The sequence below is a fragment of the Typopeltis vanoorti genome, chromosome 10 (genome assembly GCF_054136105.1).
Source record: "Typopeltis vanoorti isolate ZY-2024b chromosome 10, IOZ_Tvanoo_1.0, whole genome shotgun sequence".
Taxonomy (NCBI): Eukaryota; Metazoa; Arthropoda; class Arachnida; order Uropygi; family Thelyphonidae; genus Typopeltis; species Typopeltis vanoorti.
This window is the reverse complement of record NC_143558.1, coordinates 121,100,877-121,113,503: the sequence shown is the minus strand read 5'-3', so window position 1 is coordinate 121,113,503 and position 12,627 is coordinate 121,100,877. Positions and strand designations below refer to the sequence as shown.

Genomic DNA, 12,627 nt, shown 5'->3' with positions numbered 1-12,627 from the left:
TTTCCTTGCCAAACGAAATAGCCTGAGTTTATGGTGAACTGAAATAAAGTTGAGATATCAGGAGGAAATTTGGCTTGGATGAGATCTAAGGTATCGTTGAGTGGGACATTTGTGAATAAGGAAGAGACATCAAAAACTAACCATTATGTCGTGTTGGAATGAGAGGTTTTCTATACTGGCTTTAAAGTGGGATGAGTTTTTTGTGTGTGTGAAAGTGTGTTACCAGTATAATGTGTGAGCACTTTGGCTAATTTGTATGTGGGGGGATCAGTGCCATCTACAATAGGACATAATGGCACATTCTGCTTATGGATTTTTGGTAGTCTATATATTCGAGGGGGATCTAGATCTGATTCAGTAGGGAGGTAGGTAGGTAGACTGATCTAATAGTAAAGAGGCAGACTTACCTGTGTAGTCAGTTTGGTTGAGAACCAGTCTCATTTCCCTTATCCACTTTGGTGATTATTATTTTGCTGTTGTTTTTCATTTCTTGTGGAGCTTTTAATTCTTCTTTAGATAGGTTGGTTTTGGGTGGTTTAGCTTTGGTAAGAACACCATCTACATCCAGTCTGATATTGTTGGCAATATGGTTGGGAAGGATGCTGATACTACGTTCTACCTGTATCATTATTTCTTCAGAAGGTATTTTTTCGGTGCTAAGGCAAAATTGTGGCCATGTGCGAGTGCGCTGAGTACTTTAGGCTTCAGGGTAAGGGAAATCCATAAGCAGAATGTGCCATTACATCCCATTGTGGATGACATTGATTCCCTCACATTAAAGCCATGTATAACCAACATGTAAGTTTATCTACAAGTTTTGCAAGAGAAATTGAATGACTTATTGAGTAGGATTTGCAACTTAATGTTGTTAAGTGTAAGTTTTTCAAATTTGGGAAGCAAAAATGGAATGCAGAGTATACAATTGGTGGAGACATCTTACAGGAGGTGGAGGAAATAAGGGATCTGGGATAAGAGTGGATAAGGACCTGAAATGCATGCATGGGAGGGGAGAGATATTGTGAAGAGAGCACAATGGATTATGGTAATGATACAGAGGATACTGAGATATAAAAGTAAGGAGATTATGTTTCCCTTCTACAAGGCCTTGAATCTGACCACATGGGAATTACAGTGCACAGATTTGGTTGCCTGGATTTTGAAAGGATTGAAGGTATGAAAGCATAAGTTTCTGTGGGAAGTTTTTGGTATTGAGACCACATTATATTGTAAATAAAGAGTTTTTAATAAATAAAAAAAAAAAAAAAAAGCAAATTATAATCTATAAGTTTCATAAGTCATTAGACTTACCTCATTAGGGCTACTAGTACAAAAAGGTTTTATACAACAAAAGACTATAAATAATTAATTACACATAGTAGATGTTATCATAACTTCACAACTGTACATACAAATAATAAACCAAAATAAAAATGTTAAATTCATTACTGTATGATGTTGAAACACTGCTAGTTGTTAATGTGATGTTCTGTGGACCTAGTAAACGACATGCGTGATACTACAGAATGTGATAGTAACAACTTTGACTTTGTTAAAGGAAATTTATGTTTCACTAACTTCTTGTGTTGATTTAGAAAAGAAATGAAAAGCTAATTTTATGAATTGTTTAATTCTTTTCCAGTGCTGGTTTGCCTTTGTTTAGAATTCTAAATGTTGCAATAAATGATTGGTTATAAAATTAAAATTTAGGCTGAATTATAATGTAAAAGTGAAAATAATATTTTTAATTTTAAGTAAATATTAACATTGAGCATGATTTTTATGAAACTGATTTTTTAGTTTTATACTACTAGCTTATAATTTTTTGATAAAATTTTTAAATTAGTAGGATATTATTAATATCGATATTATTTTCCTCACCTCCATGGAGTTACAAGACTCATCATGGGAAGTCAACACAAAGTCTATCATACCACTAAACTCATCCGCTGTCTGCAAGTTCACCACCCTCTCAGGCAATGCATTCCATGTTCTTACTGCTCTCAATGCAGAAAATTTACTTCTTATCCATTTACTCTCCACTTCCTTTTGCAACTTCTGGGAATGGCTCTTTGTCGATGCTCCCTCATGTTACCACGTGAAGAATCTCAGTGTTAACACAATAACCCTTGAACAGCTTAAATGTCTAAATCAGTGTTTCTCAAAGTGTGGTACGCATACCCCCCCCCCACAGGGGTATGCGTACCACACTTTGAGTCCACGAAAGGTCTTCAGGGGGTACGTGGCAATTTTCGGCCATGCGTCGGTAACGCATGGAATCATTATATTTCTCAAGAAATAGTGCAATTAGAGACAACTGAGATAAAAACGGCACTAACTAATAAATCACATCTCCTCTCCAACAGAAACTGCTATATAGACTCAAGCAATTTTTTTTCTTTTTTTTTATTTTTAGAAATTTTTACTTTATTTTTTCTTGGTTGTCATTTTAATTTATTTTTTACATAGTATGGAAACCCTACTCTGGTGACCAAATATGAAACTTCTTCAAGCCTCCAGTAAATGGAGTTGTGGTCACACCGGTCAATGAAATTCATCTCCCACCTAATAGTCTCTTTTGAAACTATTAGGTGGGAGAAAAATTAGAATGAAAATGTTGGTCCATAATTCTTGTAATGGTGGCTGTGTTACTGTATGGCTGACATGAACTAAAATTGAACAAGAATGATAAAGGAAATCGTTATAAAAGTAGATTAAGGATTACCTAAATGTGGAAAATTATTTCTCAGATTGTTTTTTTTAATTGTTCCAAACATTGCCCGTATCCTGAATAATTGTCAGTAGATTTTAATATCTGTAGAACGTTGGATAGTTTAACCAGTTAAGGTTATATGTGGAGCAATCTCTTAATCAACCCCTCAAACCTAGTTTTAATGTACTATTCAGTAATAATGTTAACAGATATACTTCAAGAGTGCTGATTTACTTCAAAAATATTTCAGTTTTAGACACTTTCTGACAGGGACTGAAACCTGTGAACAGTTTATTTAGACATAGAAAGTGAAATTTGGAAATATACTCAAAAGAGAAGAATGGCATTAAATCTGCGATGAAAAATTAAATTTTGCTCAGGTGGATAAGTCTTTAAATTTTTATTTTTAAAAAATGCTTGAAGGTTGTCTTAAATTTTAAAAATGTTTACAATTGAATGGTTATCGTTTCACTTAATAAAATTTCATTTTTAATCTTAGACTTGATTTGTATGTTCACAACAATAAATCAGAGACTCTTGAGGTATTCTAATATTATTACTTAATATAATTAAAAACTAGGTTTGAGTATGCAAATAAGGGGTTGTTAAATATAGCTCAAGCCTAGCTGATCAACTATCATTATTTACAAAGTAAAAGCTACATAAACAGTCAAGTTCAGAAAATTTTCTAAATCTCTAAAACATTGAAATTAATTTAATAACATACATCCATGCAGTGTATGAAAATTTCAAATACTTCATATCTTCTTTTCAGTTTTCATATAGTTTCTGAATTACTCAAAATAATAATAATAATCCACATTGGAAACTGTCCAGTAACAGAAAACTCAACTCTATTATGAACATGGCATTTAGAAACTTGCACATAAAAGGTTGATAGAATTTCTTTGTAGTATTATATGATTATATAAAATGGGGTAATTAAATTTCTTGAGCCTTGTGTTATCGCACATATGGCAAACATGCAGAATCAGGTGACTGTCAGTGCATGTTTGGATATGTCTGCACCACTGCCTTGAGTCATACCAAAACACTAAAGACAGTAGCTGACAAGTTGGGTAGAGTCTTCAAGTTCTTGCTTTTAGCAGAAATATGAGAACAGAATTTAGAAAAGCAAATTAACATAAAGTTTTGTGCAAAGTTAGGTAAAAGCAGAAGTGAAACTATACATGTTAAGAGTGGTTTATGGTGATGACATGAAAAAGTCAGTTGTATTTAAGCAACAACACAGTGGAGGTGTACATTATCTCCACTGTTATTCATCATCTATATGCATCACATTATGAAGAAAAGTGGTATTAAACCTGATATCAAAATTGTAATGTTAATCTTAGCTCTTTGCTTTATGCATATGATGTTATACTCCTAAATAAATCCAGGACAAGCTGCATGATTCCTTAACTTAAATTGAATAACTGCTCTAATAAAGTTGGTATTAAAAAGACAAAGACAATGAAAATAGGAAGAAACAATGAAAACATCAACTGCATCCTGAATGGAGAACCTATTGAGCAAGTAAAACATTTCAGCTATTTAAGCACAGCTTTTATTGAAGATGGCAAATTAGCAAAGATGGTATGGTAGGAAGTCAACCGAATAAATTTATATGGAATAAGAGAGAGAGAGATTCATCAAAACACTAAACAAGCTGTATACAAGACAGTGCTCAAACCAGTTGAATTTATGGATCTGAAAATTGGGTTAGAAATAAAACTCTTGATCAAAGACTGGAGACCACAGATGTGAGAGTCCTGACAAAGATTAGGAGACTAAACAGATATCATCAATGACAGTATCATTAAAAATGAGAATATTAGGAAAGAACTTTGGTTGCCGCTAGAGGGCCAGGCGAACGGTCATGTTTTCAGGGAGCTCCCGAAAGCTAAGTACAATTTTGAATGGAAATTAGAATATATGTTAAAATCATAACGTAATATTGTCTAAATTTGGTAGCTTGTTGTGTCTGTGTGATTTTGGTGTAAATTCCGTTAATTAATTTAGTATTTAACGATACGTTTCATAGATTTAAATATGGCACCAATGCGACGTAAGATAATGGCGTCCAAAAATACGACGCCATTGTTCAAAAACTATAACGTCAGAGAATTTGTCCAATGTGATGTGTGTGGAATGTATGCATTCCCAAATGAGGCTGGAGTTTGGATTGAAAGTGATAGTGGTGGGAGAATGTGTAGAAAGTGTATGCAAAGTGAAGAGTCGAAGTATGTGTCAGGTTGTGAGACAGTTATGGTTGAAGAAAGCCAGAATGTGAGTGAAAATAGTGGCATGATAGGGAATTGCGGTGTACAAGATGACAATGTGAGCGGTGATCTAAGAAAGAGTGAGAGCAATTATACAGAAAGAGAAAATGGTTTGAATGATAAAAAAAATGAGGAATTATTTGTAGGAAGTGAGATCGCTAGGTTGCGCGCAGTGATACAAAATGCGCAGCGGCAATTAGAGCACCTGCAAAGCTCTTTCCAGAGTGATTCGGCTAACTAACGTAAATAAACAGCGTGGGAGAGTTTCCGAAATGAAGGAAAGAGTGTTGTATGGTGACTCGTTATTAACAGGAGTAATAGATGGGAGTGTAACTAAATCGTACTTACCGGGTGCAAAATTTAAGGATGTAAGTGAGAGTATTAGAGTGCAAAAACAGAGGGTGAAAGAATTAATAATTGTGGCGGGTACAAATGAATTGAAAGGTGATAAATTTTTTATGAGAGAGGACTTGAAAGTATTGTTAAAGGTAGCAAAAGAAAAGAGTGATAGAGTTAGAATGATGAGTCTGTTACCGCGGTATGACAGAGAGGAGTTTAGAAGGAGGGCCATAATCGCAAATGACATTATGCACAGGTTATGCGGACGGTGTGGTGTGGAATGAGTTTGATGGGCGAAAGGACTTATACAAGATGGATGGCCTACATTTGAATGGACTTGGTGTGCGGAGACTGGAAAAAGTGTTGCTGAATGAAGTGAAAATGGATGTGCAGAACCAGGGAAACTAGAACTACCAGGGAGGGGGGGAAGTGGATATCCAGATATCAGTGAGATAGTTGAGTGTAAAAATGTATATAATGTACCTGAGCCAGCACTAAGGACAAAAAATGGGAATGGGACATTTAGAATAACGCATCAAGATAGGGGTGGGACAAAGGGATCACTGCAATTCATGTATACTAATGCCAGGAGTATTAGGAACAAGAAGGAAGAATTTTTGGCCTTGATTGGCTCATCCTGGCCACAGGTTATTGGCATTAGTGAAACATGGCTGACGGAAGATGATATAGTTAGTGGGATAGAATGTGTAGGTTATAGTATGTTTAGGAGGGACAGAGAGAATAAAATTGGGGGAGGGGTGTTATTGATGATAGCCGATGAACTGCAGCCAAGGAGAATTTAAGTATTGCAGGATAGTGAAAGGAGCTCGTTTGAGGCTATTTGGTGTGAGATTGACACTGGCAGAATAAAATATACAGTTGGGTGCTGCTATAGACCAGGTGATGGAATAGATGGTGGAGTTGGTATGCATAAACAAATTGATGAAATGAGTGGAAGGAGGGTAATTATTATGGGGGATTTCAACTATGGTAACATTGATTGGAAGGAGGAGAGGACACATGTGAGGAAGGATAAGGATTTTATTCAATTATTAAGGGATAACTATCTGAAACAGCGTGTAATTGAAAATACTAGGGGTGTGAGAGTGCTTGACCTGGTAATTGCATCTCAAAATTTGACTGTAATGAATATGACCATGTTGCCACCTATTGGTAAGAGTGATCATAAGGTCTTGACCTGGGAGGTGGCTAAAGGTGTGCAATTTGTGATTAAGACAGAATATATGTGGAATTACCGTGCTGGCAAGTATGACAAGCTTAGGAGATTGCTTGGATCAGTGCCATGGCATGTACAACTGCAAGGGCTGGACATCGATAGAGCATGGGAAGTGGTCAAGGAGCATTTACAGGAGGTAATGGCTGATTGTATACCTAGGGTACGAATAGTAAAACAAGTAGGGATTAAATGGATGAATAACACCATTAAGCTTGAGCTGCAAAAAAAGAAACAACTATGGAGGGAATTTAAAGAAAGGGGTGACCTGCAGGCACACGAATGGTATAAAGTGCAGGCCAGAAGGGTAACGAGTGTGGTAAAAACAGCAAAAGCCGATTATGAAAGGAAACTAGCTATGCAAGCAAAAGAGAATCCCAAACAGTTCTTTCAATATGCTGCAAGCAAGAAAAAAACTGTACATGGCAAAATAATTTTAAGGAATGACGATGGTAAAGAGTTCACTGAACCAGTCGATATAGTGGAGTTACTGAGCGTGCACTTTGCAAAAGTATATCATCCAAGTGGTGACGTTGAAAAAATGAAGGAACCATTAGTTTATATGGGAATTGTGATGAATGAAGTGGAGGTGAATAGTCTATTACAGAACCTTAATGTGAATACATCTGTGGGATTGGATGGTATACCGGCACGGGTCTTGCATGAAGCGGCTAAGGAATTATCAGTGCCCTTGACCATGTTGTTTAATCTGAGTCTCGGGTCTGGCTTAGTCCCGAAGGCGTGGAAAGAGGGTAAAATAGTTTCACTGCATAAAGGACGATCCAAGACTATGGTTGCAAATTACCGACTGATCAGCATATCAGGAGTCGTCAAGGTCTTGGAGAAAGTAGTCAAGGGAAAAATACAGGAATGGATTGATGAAAATGAGATACTGTACAGAGGACAGCATGGCTTTGTGAAGGGTAGATCATGCCTCAGTAACTTGCTCAAGTTTTATAACAAGGTGACGGCTTAACTGGATAAGGGAAATGGGTTTACAGTGATACTGCTGGACCTGGCAAAAGGCGTTTGACAGGATACCACATGGAATTCTAATCCGTAAACTACAACATATGGGAATGGATATAGGGTTGGTGAGATGGATAGCTGGGTGGTTGATGGAGAGATATCAAAGAGTAGTTTATTCAGGAGTAGAGTCCAAAAGACGGCCTGTGACTAGTGGTGTGCCACAGGGTTCTGTTCTTGGACCACTGCTGTTTAATCTGTTTATCAACGATATAGGGAAGGGTCTAAGTGGGACAGTTCATTTGTTCACTGATGATGCAAAGTTGGGTAGGGCGATAGTGAATGCAGATGTCAAAGTCTTGCAAGACGACTTAGATCGATTGGAGTTCTGGACTAAGGAGAATGGATGTCAATTTAATGTGACAAAATGTAAGGTTATGTATTTCGGAGTGAAAAGATTAGCAGCAGTATACCACATTGGTGGAACTGTACTCCAAGAGATTGATGAGGCCAGGGACTTGGGAGTGTTGGTGGATAGGGAGATGAAGTTTAGGGGGCACATTGCGAAAGTAGCTAAATCAGCTCATCAACTCACTTGGTTGTTGAAAAATACCTTGACGAGCAGAAACAAGCAAGTTATTGTACCTCTGTACTGAGCGCTGATAAGACCTCATCTCGACTACTGTGCCCAGATCACCTCGGTTCCTTCTTGATGGGGAGGAGGTGGAGAGGATCCAGAGGCGACTGACTAAGATGATAGCAGGTCTATGGAATGAACCATATGAGAACAGGTTGAAGATTTGTGGGTTGCAGAAACTAGTTGATAGGCGGAAAAGGGGAGATATGATTGAGACATTCAAATTGCTAAAAGGATTCTATAGGATTAATTCAGAGGATATTTTTGAGATCAGGACTGGTGGTGGGAGAACTAGGGGACACCCATGGAAGCTGGGAAAGAGCGTGGTTAGCAGGGGTGTTAGAGCTGGGTTCTTTACTTTTAGAGTGGTAAATGAGTGGAATAAGCTGCCAGAGTCTGTTGTGGGTGCCATGACAGTGAGCGAGTTCAAGGCAAGGTATGATAGATACTGTGAGAATGTTGAACAGTTGTGTGAACATGATGTTTAGGGCCTCCCTCGATGAGTCTAAGGACTCCTTGGAGTAGCCCGTAGTAATAATAACTTGACATTGTTACCATTCAGGAATGTGTTAGCAGAGCTAATCTCAAGTGGTATGGTCTATGGTCACTTAAACAGAATAGGTTAGGGAAGATTGGCAAAACAAGTGTTCTTTGACAGGATGGTAGGAAAAAACATTCAGAGGAAGACCTAGATCTAGGTGGATTGATCCAGTAAAAAGTGCCTTACAAGAGAGAAACATAAGATATGATAATATTCGAATGTTGACAGATAACAGGCTAATTTGGAGGAAAATTGTCGATAGGAAGTTAGTAATGATGTAGCACTATCAAAATATCCTGTATACCCCCCCCCCCCCCAAGAATATATGTCATGAATTTATAGACAGTAGTTGAGAAAGATTTTAGATGATATGAGAAACATGATGAGAAAGAGAAAATTTTCTGTAAGAATGGTTCCATAAATTCTGAGTGAAAACCAAAATCAATAGTGACTTTGTTGTAATCTTTCTTCACAGTCAGCTATTTTTTTATAGTGTTATTATTACTGGTGATGAAACTTGGTGCTTTCAGTACAATCCCAAAACAAAATGCCAACGTGTGTAATAGAAAGCATGATCTTCACCAAAACCAAATAAAGTGGGAAATCATCATAATCACAGATTAAGATAATTCTTTTTTTTTTTTTTTTTTTATTTATTTATTTTTTATTTTTTTTTTTTTTTTGTTGATCATTAGGGCATAGTTTACTTCAAATTCATTAAACAAGGACAAATGCTGAACAAACACTGTCATTTAGAAGTGTTGGCAAGGTTACATGAAGCTGAACTAACTTTGGCCAGATAATTGGATCATCCTTCACAACACTGGCCTTACACATGATGCATTAGTTGTCCACAAGTTTTTGGCTATAAAAATCAAAATTGGACCAATCTCTGTATACATCAGACTTAGCCCTCTGTGACTTTGAGCTGTTCCTAAAACTGAAGAATCCTTGAAAAGATGAAAAGACAGATTTTCTGTCATTTCTGATCTCCAATGTCATGTGGTAATAGTAATAAGAAAGCATTTCAGAAGACAAGTTCCAAAAATGTTTTGCAGAATGGCAGTGTCATCTAAGTGCACTGCTGCACAAGTGATTATTTCAAAGGTGATGGTAGCCACTAGTCTACAAGTAAGCAAACAGTTTTTACGTGTGCATTTTGAGAATTTGTCGCACCTGGTACATTTTGATTTCATCCATTCAAAATGTTATACTTTCTCATGCTTGAATTAACTAGATTACAAAATTGAACAGATTAAATGTGTAAAGGCAGCATTTTTTAGGAGATTTAAAATTTTATGGTTATTTTTATCAGAGTTGAACACAATGATTGTGTTTCTTTAGTAGTGTAGAATAAATGTGCAGTTAGGCACATGTGAATTCATTTGAACCATTGTGCAGTTCTAATTTTATAAATTTCACTGATTTAGTATATATTTTGATCTTTTTATTTCAGTCTTTTCTTGGAGGTACTAGAAAAAAGTGCTGCATTGGTTTTGATAAAGCCGTTGAAATTCTTTACCGTCTACATTCACCTACAGAGGTCAGTTATCTTTTGATGTTTATATTTAGAACTATATTATGTGCTTATATTATTTCTATATAAAATTATTTTGTTAGTACAGTTGACTCTCACTATAGCAAACTTATAAGGCACTATGGTAGTAGAGTAGTTACTTTGCTATAGTGAATTTTGTTTAGCACAACACTATCTATAGGGTGCTAGTCAGGGAGTTTTGGTAGTTTGTTATAGGGAATGAATTTGTTATAGTAGTGTTTGCTCTAGAGAGAGAGTCAGCTGTATTATCATCACCACCAACATTGCTTCAGTTTATCACTATATTCTATAGTGATAAACTGAACCATCCACTCCATATTGTTTCCAAGAACAATGCCTATTATTGATGCATAATAAAAACTGTAGCAATATTATACAGTAGTGGGAGACAATGGTAATGTTAAAAATTTTGTTTCTTGCAATGCTTTTTTGGAGTAGTTCATAGTTCTATGTATATATTTCCTCAGTACCACTCGTTTATTTCCATAAACAAAATGTATTTTCATATTGTACTCTATATGAAAACTGTGTATATAATCCACATAGTTAAGTCAGACTTTCAACACAAAAAAGTAAAAGTGAAGTTTTTGAGCAGCAGACATAGTAGTGCTTGATCAATTCTGATATAAATAACGAAGTGCAACTTGTAACAGGTAGAAAGTTGTGTGCTTCAAAATTTCACTTTTGTGACTTAGCTCAGAAAGTTAATTCCTATGTGGGTATTTTTGATACTTCAAACTTCATTTCATCTTATCTTTCTTGAAGTATGATTTGTTGCATTCACATAATTTGACTTCATAGAAACCTAATTAATGCTGTGGTAGTGTGGATAATGCATAAATAAACATTTTTGTTTATTTCGATGTTATTACATCATGGTACTGATGCATAAAACAATGACAAGCGATTTGAACTTGCATAATTTCGTTCACTGCAGCATGTGCAAACTGTTTGCACTTTATAGAACAAGAGATTTATGGAAGGAGAACAAACTGGAGAGCAAGTTTTTCGAGAACAAATTACAGAAGTGTGAGGAGAGTAAGAATCATAGCACTGAGTTGAAAGACAAAATATGTGATTGGCAAGATGCATGGTGCGAGCAGTATGAGTGACTTCAAGAATGAAATAATGGAAAATAAAGAAAATTACTAGATGGTAATAGAAAAGATAGCACACTTATGTAGAGTCCCCACAGAACAAAACATGAGATTGAGTGGTTGAAAAAACATTTGGCAGATGGTATGAAACAGAAGCAAAAGGGGAGAACAGAAAGCATGAGGCGATTCATTGATAAAGGAGTGTTTGAGGAGAGTGATGAAATTATGTTTTCCGATTTAAAAGTAGGTGTTAGTGATGCAATAAGAATGCAGAGAGCACAGGTGAAATATGTTTATTTTGGCCAGAACAAATTATTTTGTAAGGTGACAAGTGTGGCTTGCAAGAAGATATGAAAGAGTTGCTAGTATATGCAAAAAAGAAGAGTGCAAGAGTTGCAAACAAACTTGCAACTAAAAGTTGCAAGTCTGTTTCTACAGTATGATACAGGTGAGCTCAGGCAGAGAGCTATGATCACAAATGAGTCAAGTGTTCAGATTATGCAGGAGGAATGCTGTGGTGTTTGTGGATGTATGAAGTGAATTTGAGGAAAAGAAGAAAGGATTTATATTGTGTGGATGGTTTGCATTTGAGTGAATTTGGGTCAAAATTGTTTTTCATAGAATTCAGACTCAGTGAAACTAGTATGTTTGGGGGAGGTCCAGGCTACCTAGAGGTTAGTAAGTAGGAGAGTGATCACATGATGCTGAATGTAGTTCCCCTGGTCCTTAACTTTAGTAGGCTAAGCAATGCAAGATGTAAGGGAGGTTGTGGGATGAAAGGGGTATTGCAGTTTGTGTACTAATGCCAGAAGTATTCAGGAGCATTTGTCACTGGTCATAGGCATTAGTGAGACCTGGTTGATAGAGGATGATATAAGTTGATTCATGCCTTGGTTGATTCAAGGCATGATATAGTCATAGCAACAGAATGCAATGGATACAGCATGTTCACTGCCAAAGCATGAGGGCAGTGTATTATGTCTGTTAATTGCATGTGTTTTCTCCTGCCAATCTGCAGGATGAACAAGTTTTTTGGAGGATTTTGCCCATTCCTGTATGAGACTAACTCACATTCAGTTGAAAATTCTTATAAGATTTTCCAGGTAAAATCCAAAGGGCATTATTGATGTTGACTGAGCTATGGAAGCTCCAAATGTGCTATCCATCAAATTGGACATCATTAAGAAAATAATCCATATTTCCCTACAATTAGCAAAAATTCACAAAACACTAAAATAATCAAAGACTGAACAGCAGGATGTT

The 12,627-nt window shown here is 36.3% G+C and overlaps 1 protein-coding gene across 5 annotated transcripts in view; it reads left to right on the top strand.

Moving 5' to 3' along the window:
• The window catches only part of Vps16B (Vacuolar protein sorting 16B), a 289,159-nt gene that overhangs the window by 221,470 nt on the left and 55,062 nt on the right, over positions 1 to 12,627 (top strand). For all 5 annotated transcript variants that reach the window (XM_090399626.1, XM_090399624.1, XM_090399627.1 and 2 more), the window contains one exon: positions 10,166 to 10,252. In XM_090399626.1, coding sequence (XP_090255752.1) covers positions 10,166 to 10,252 — 87 coding nt within the window. The remainder of the gene's footprint in view (positions 1 to 10,165; positions 10,253 to 12,627) is intronic.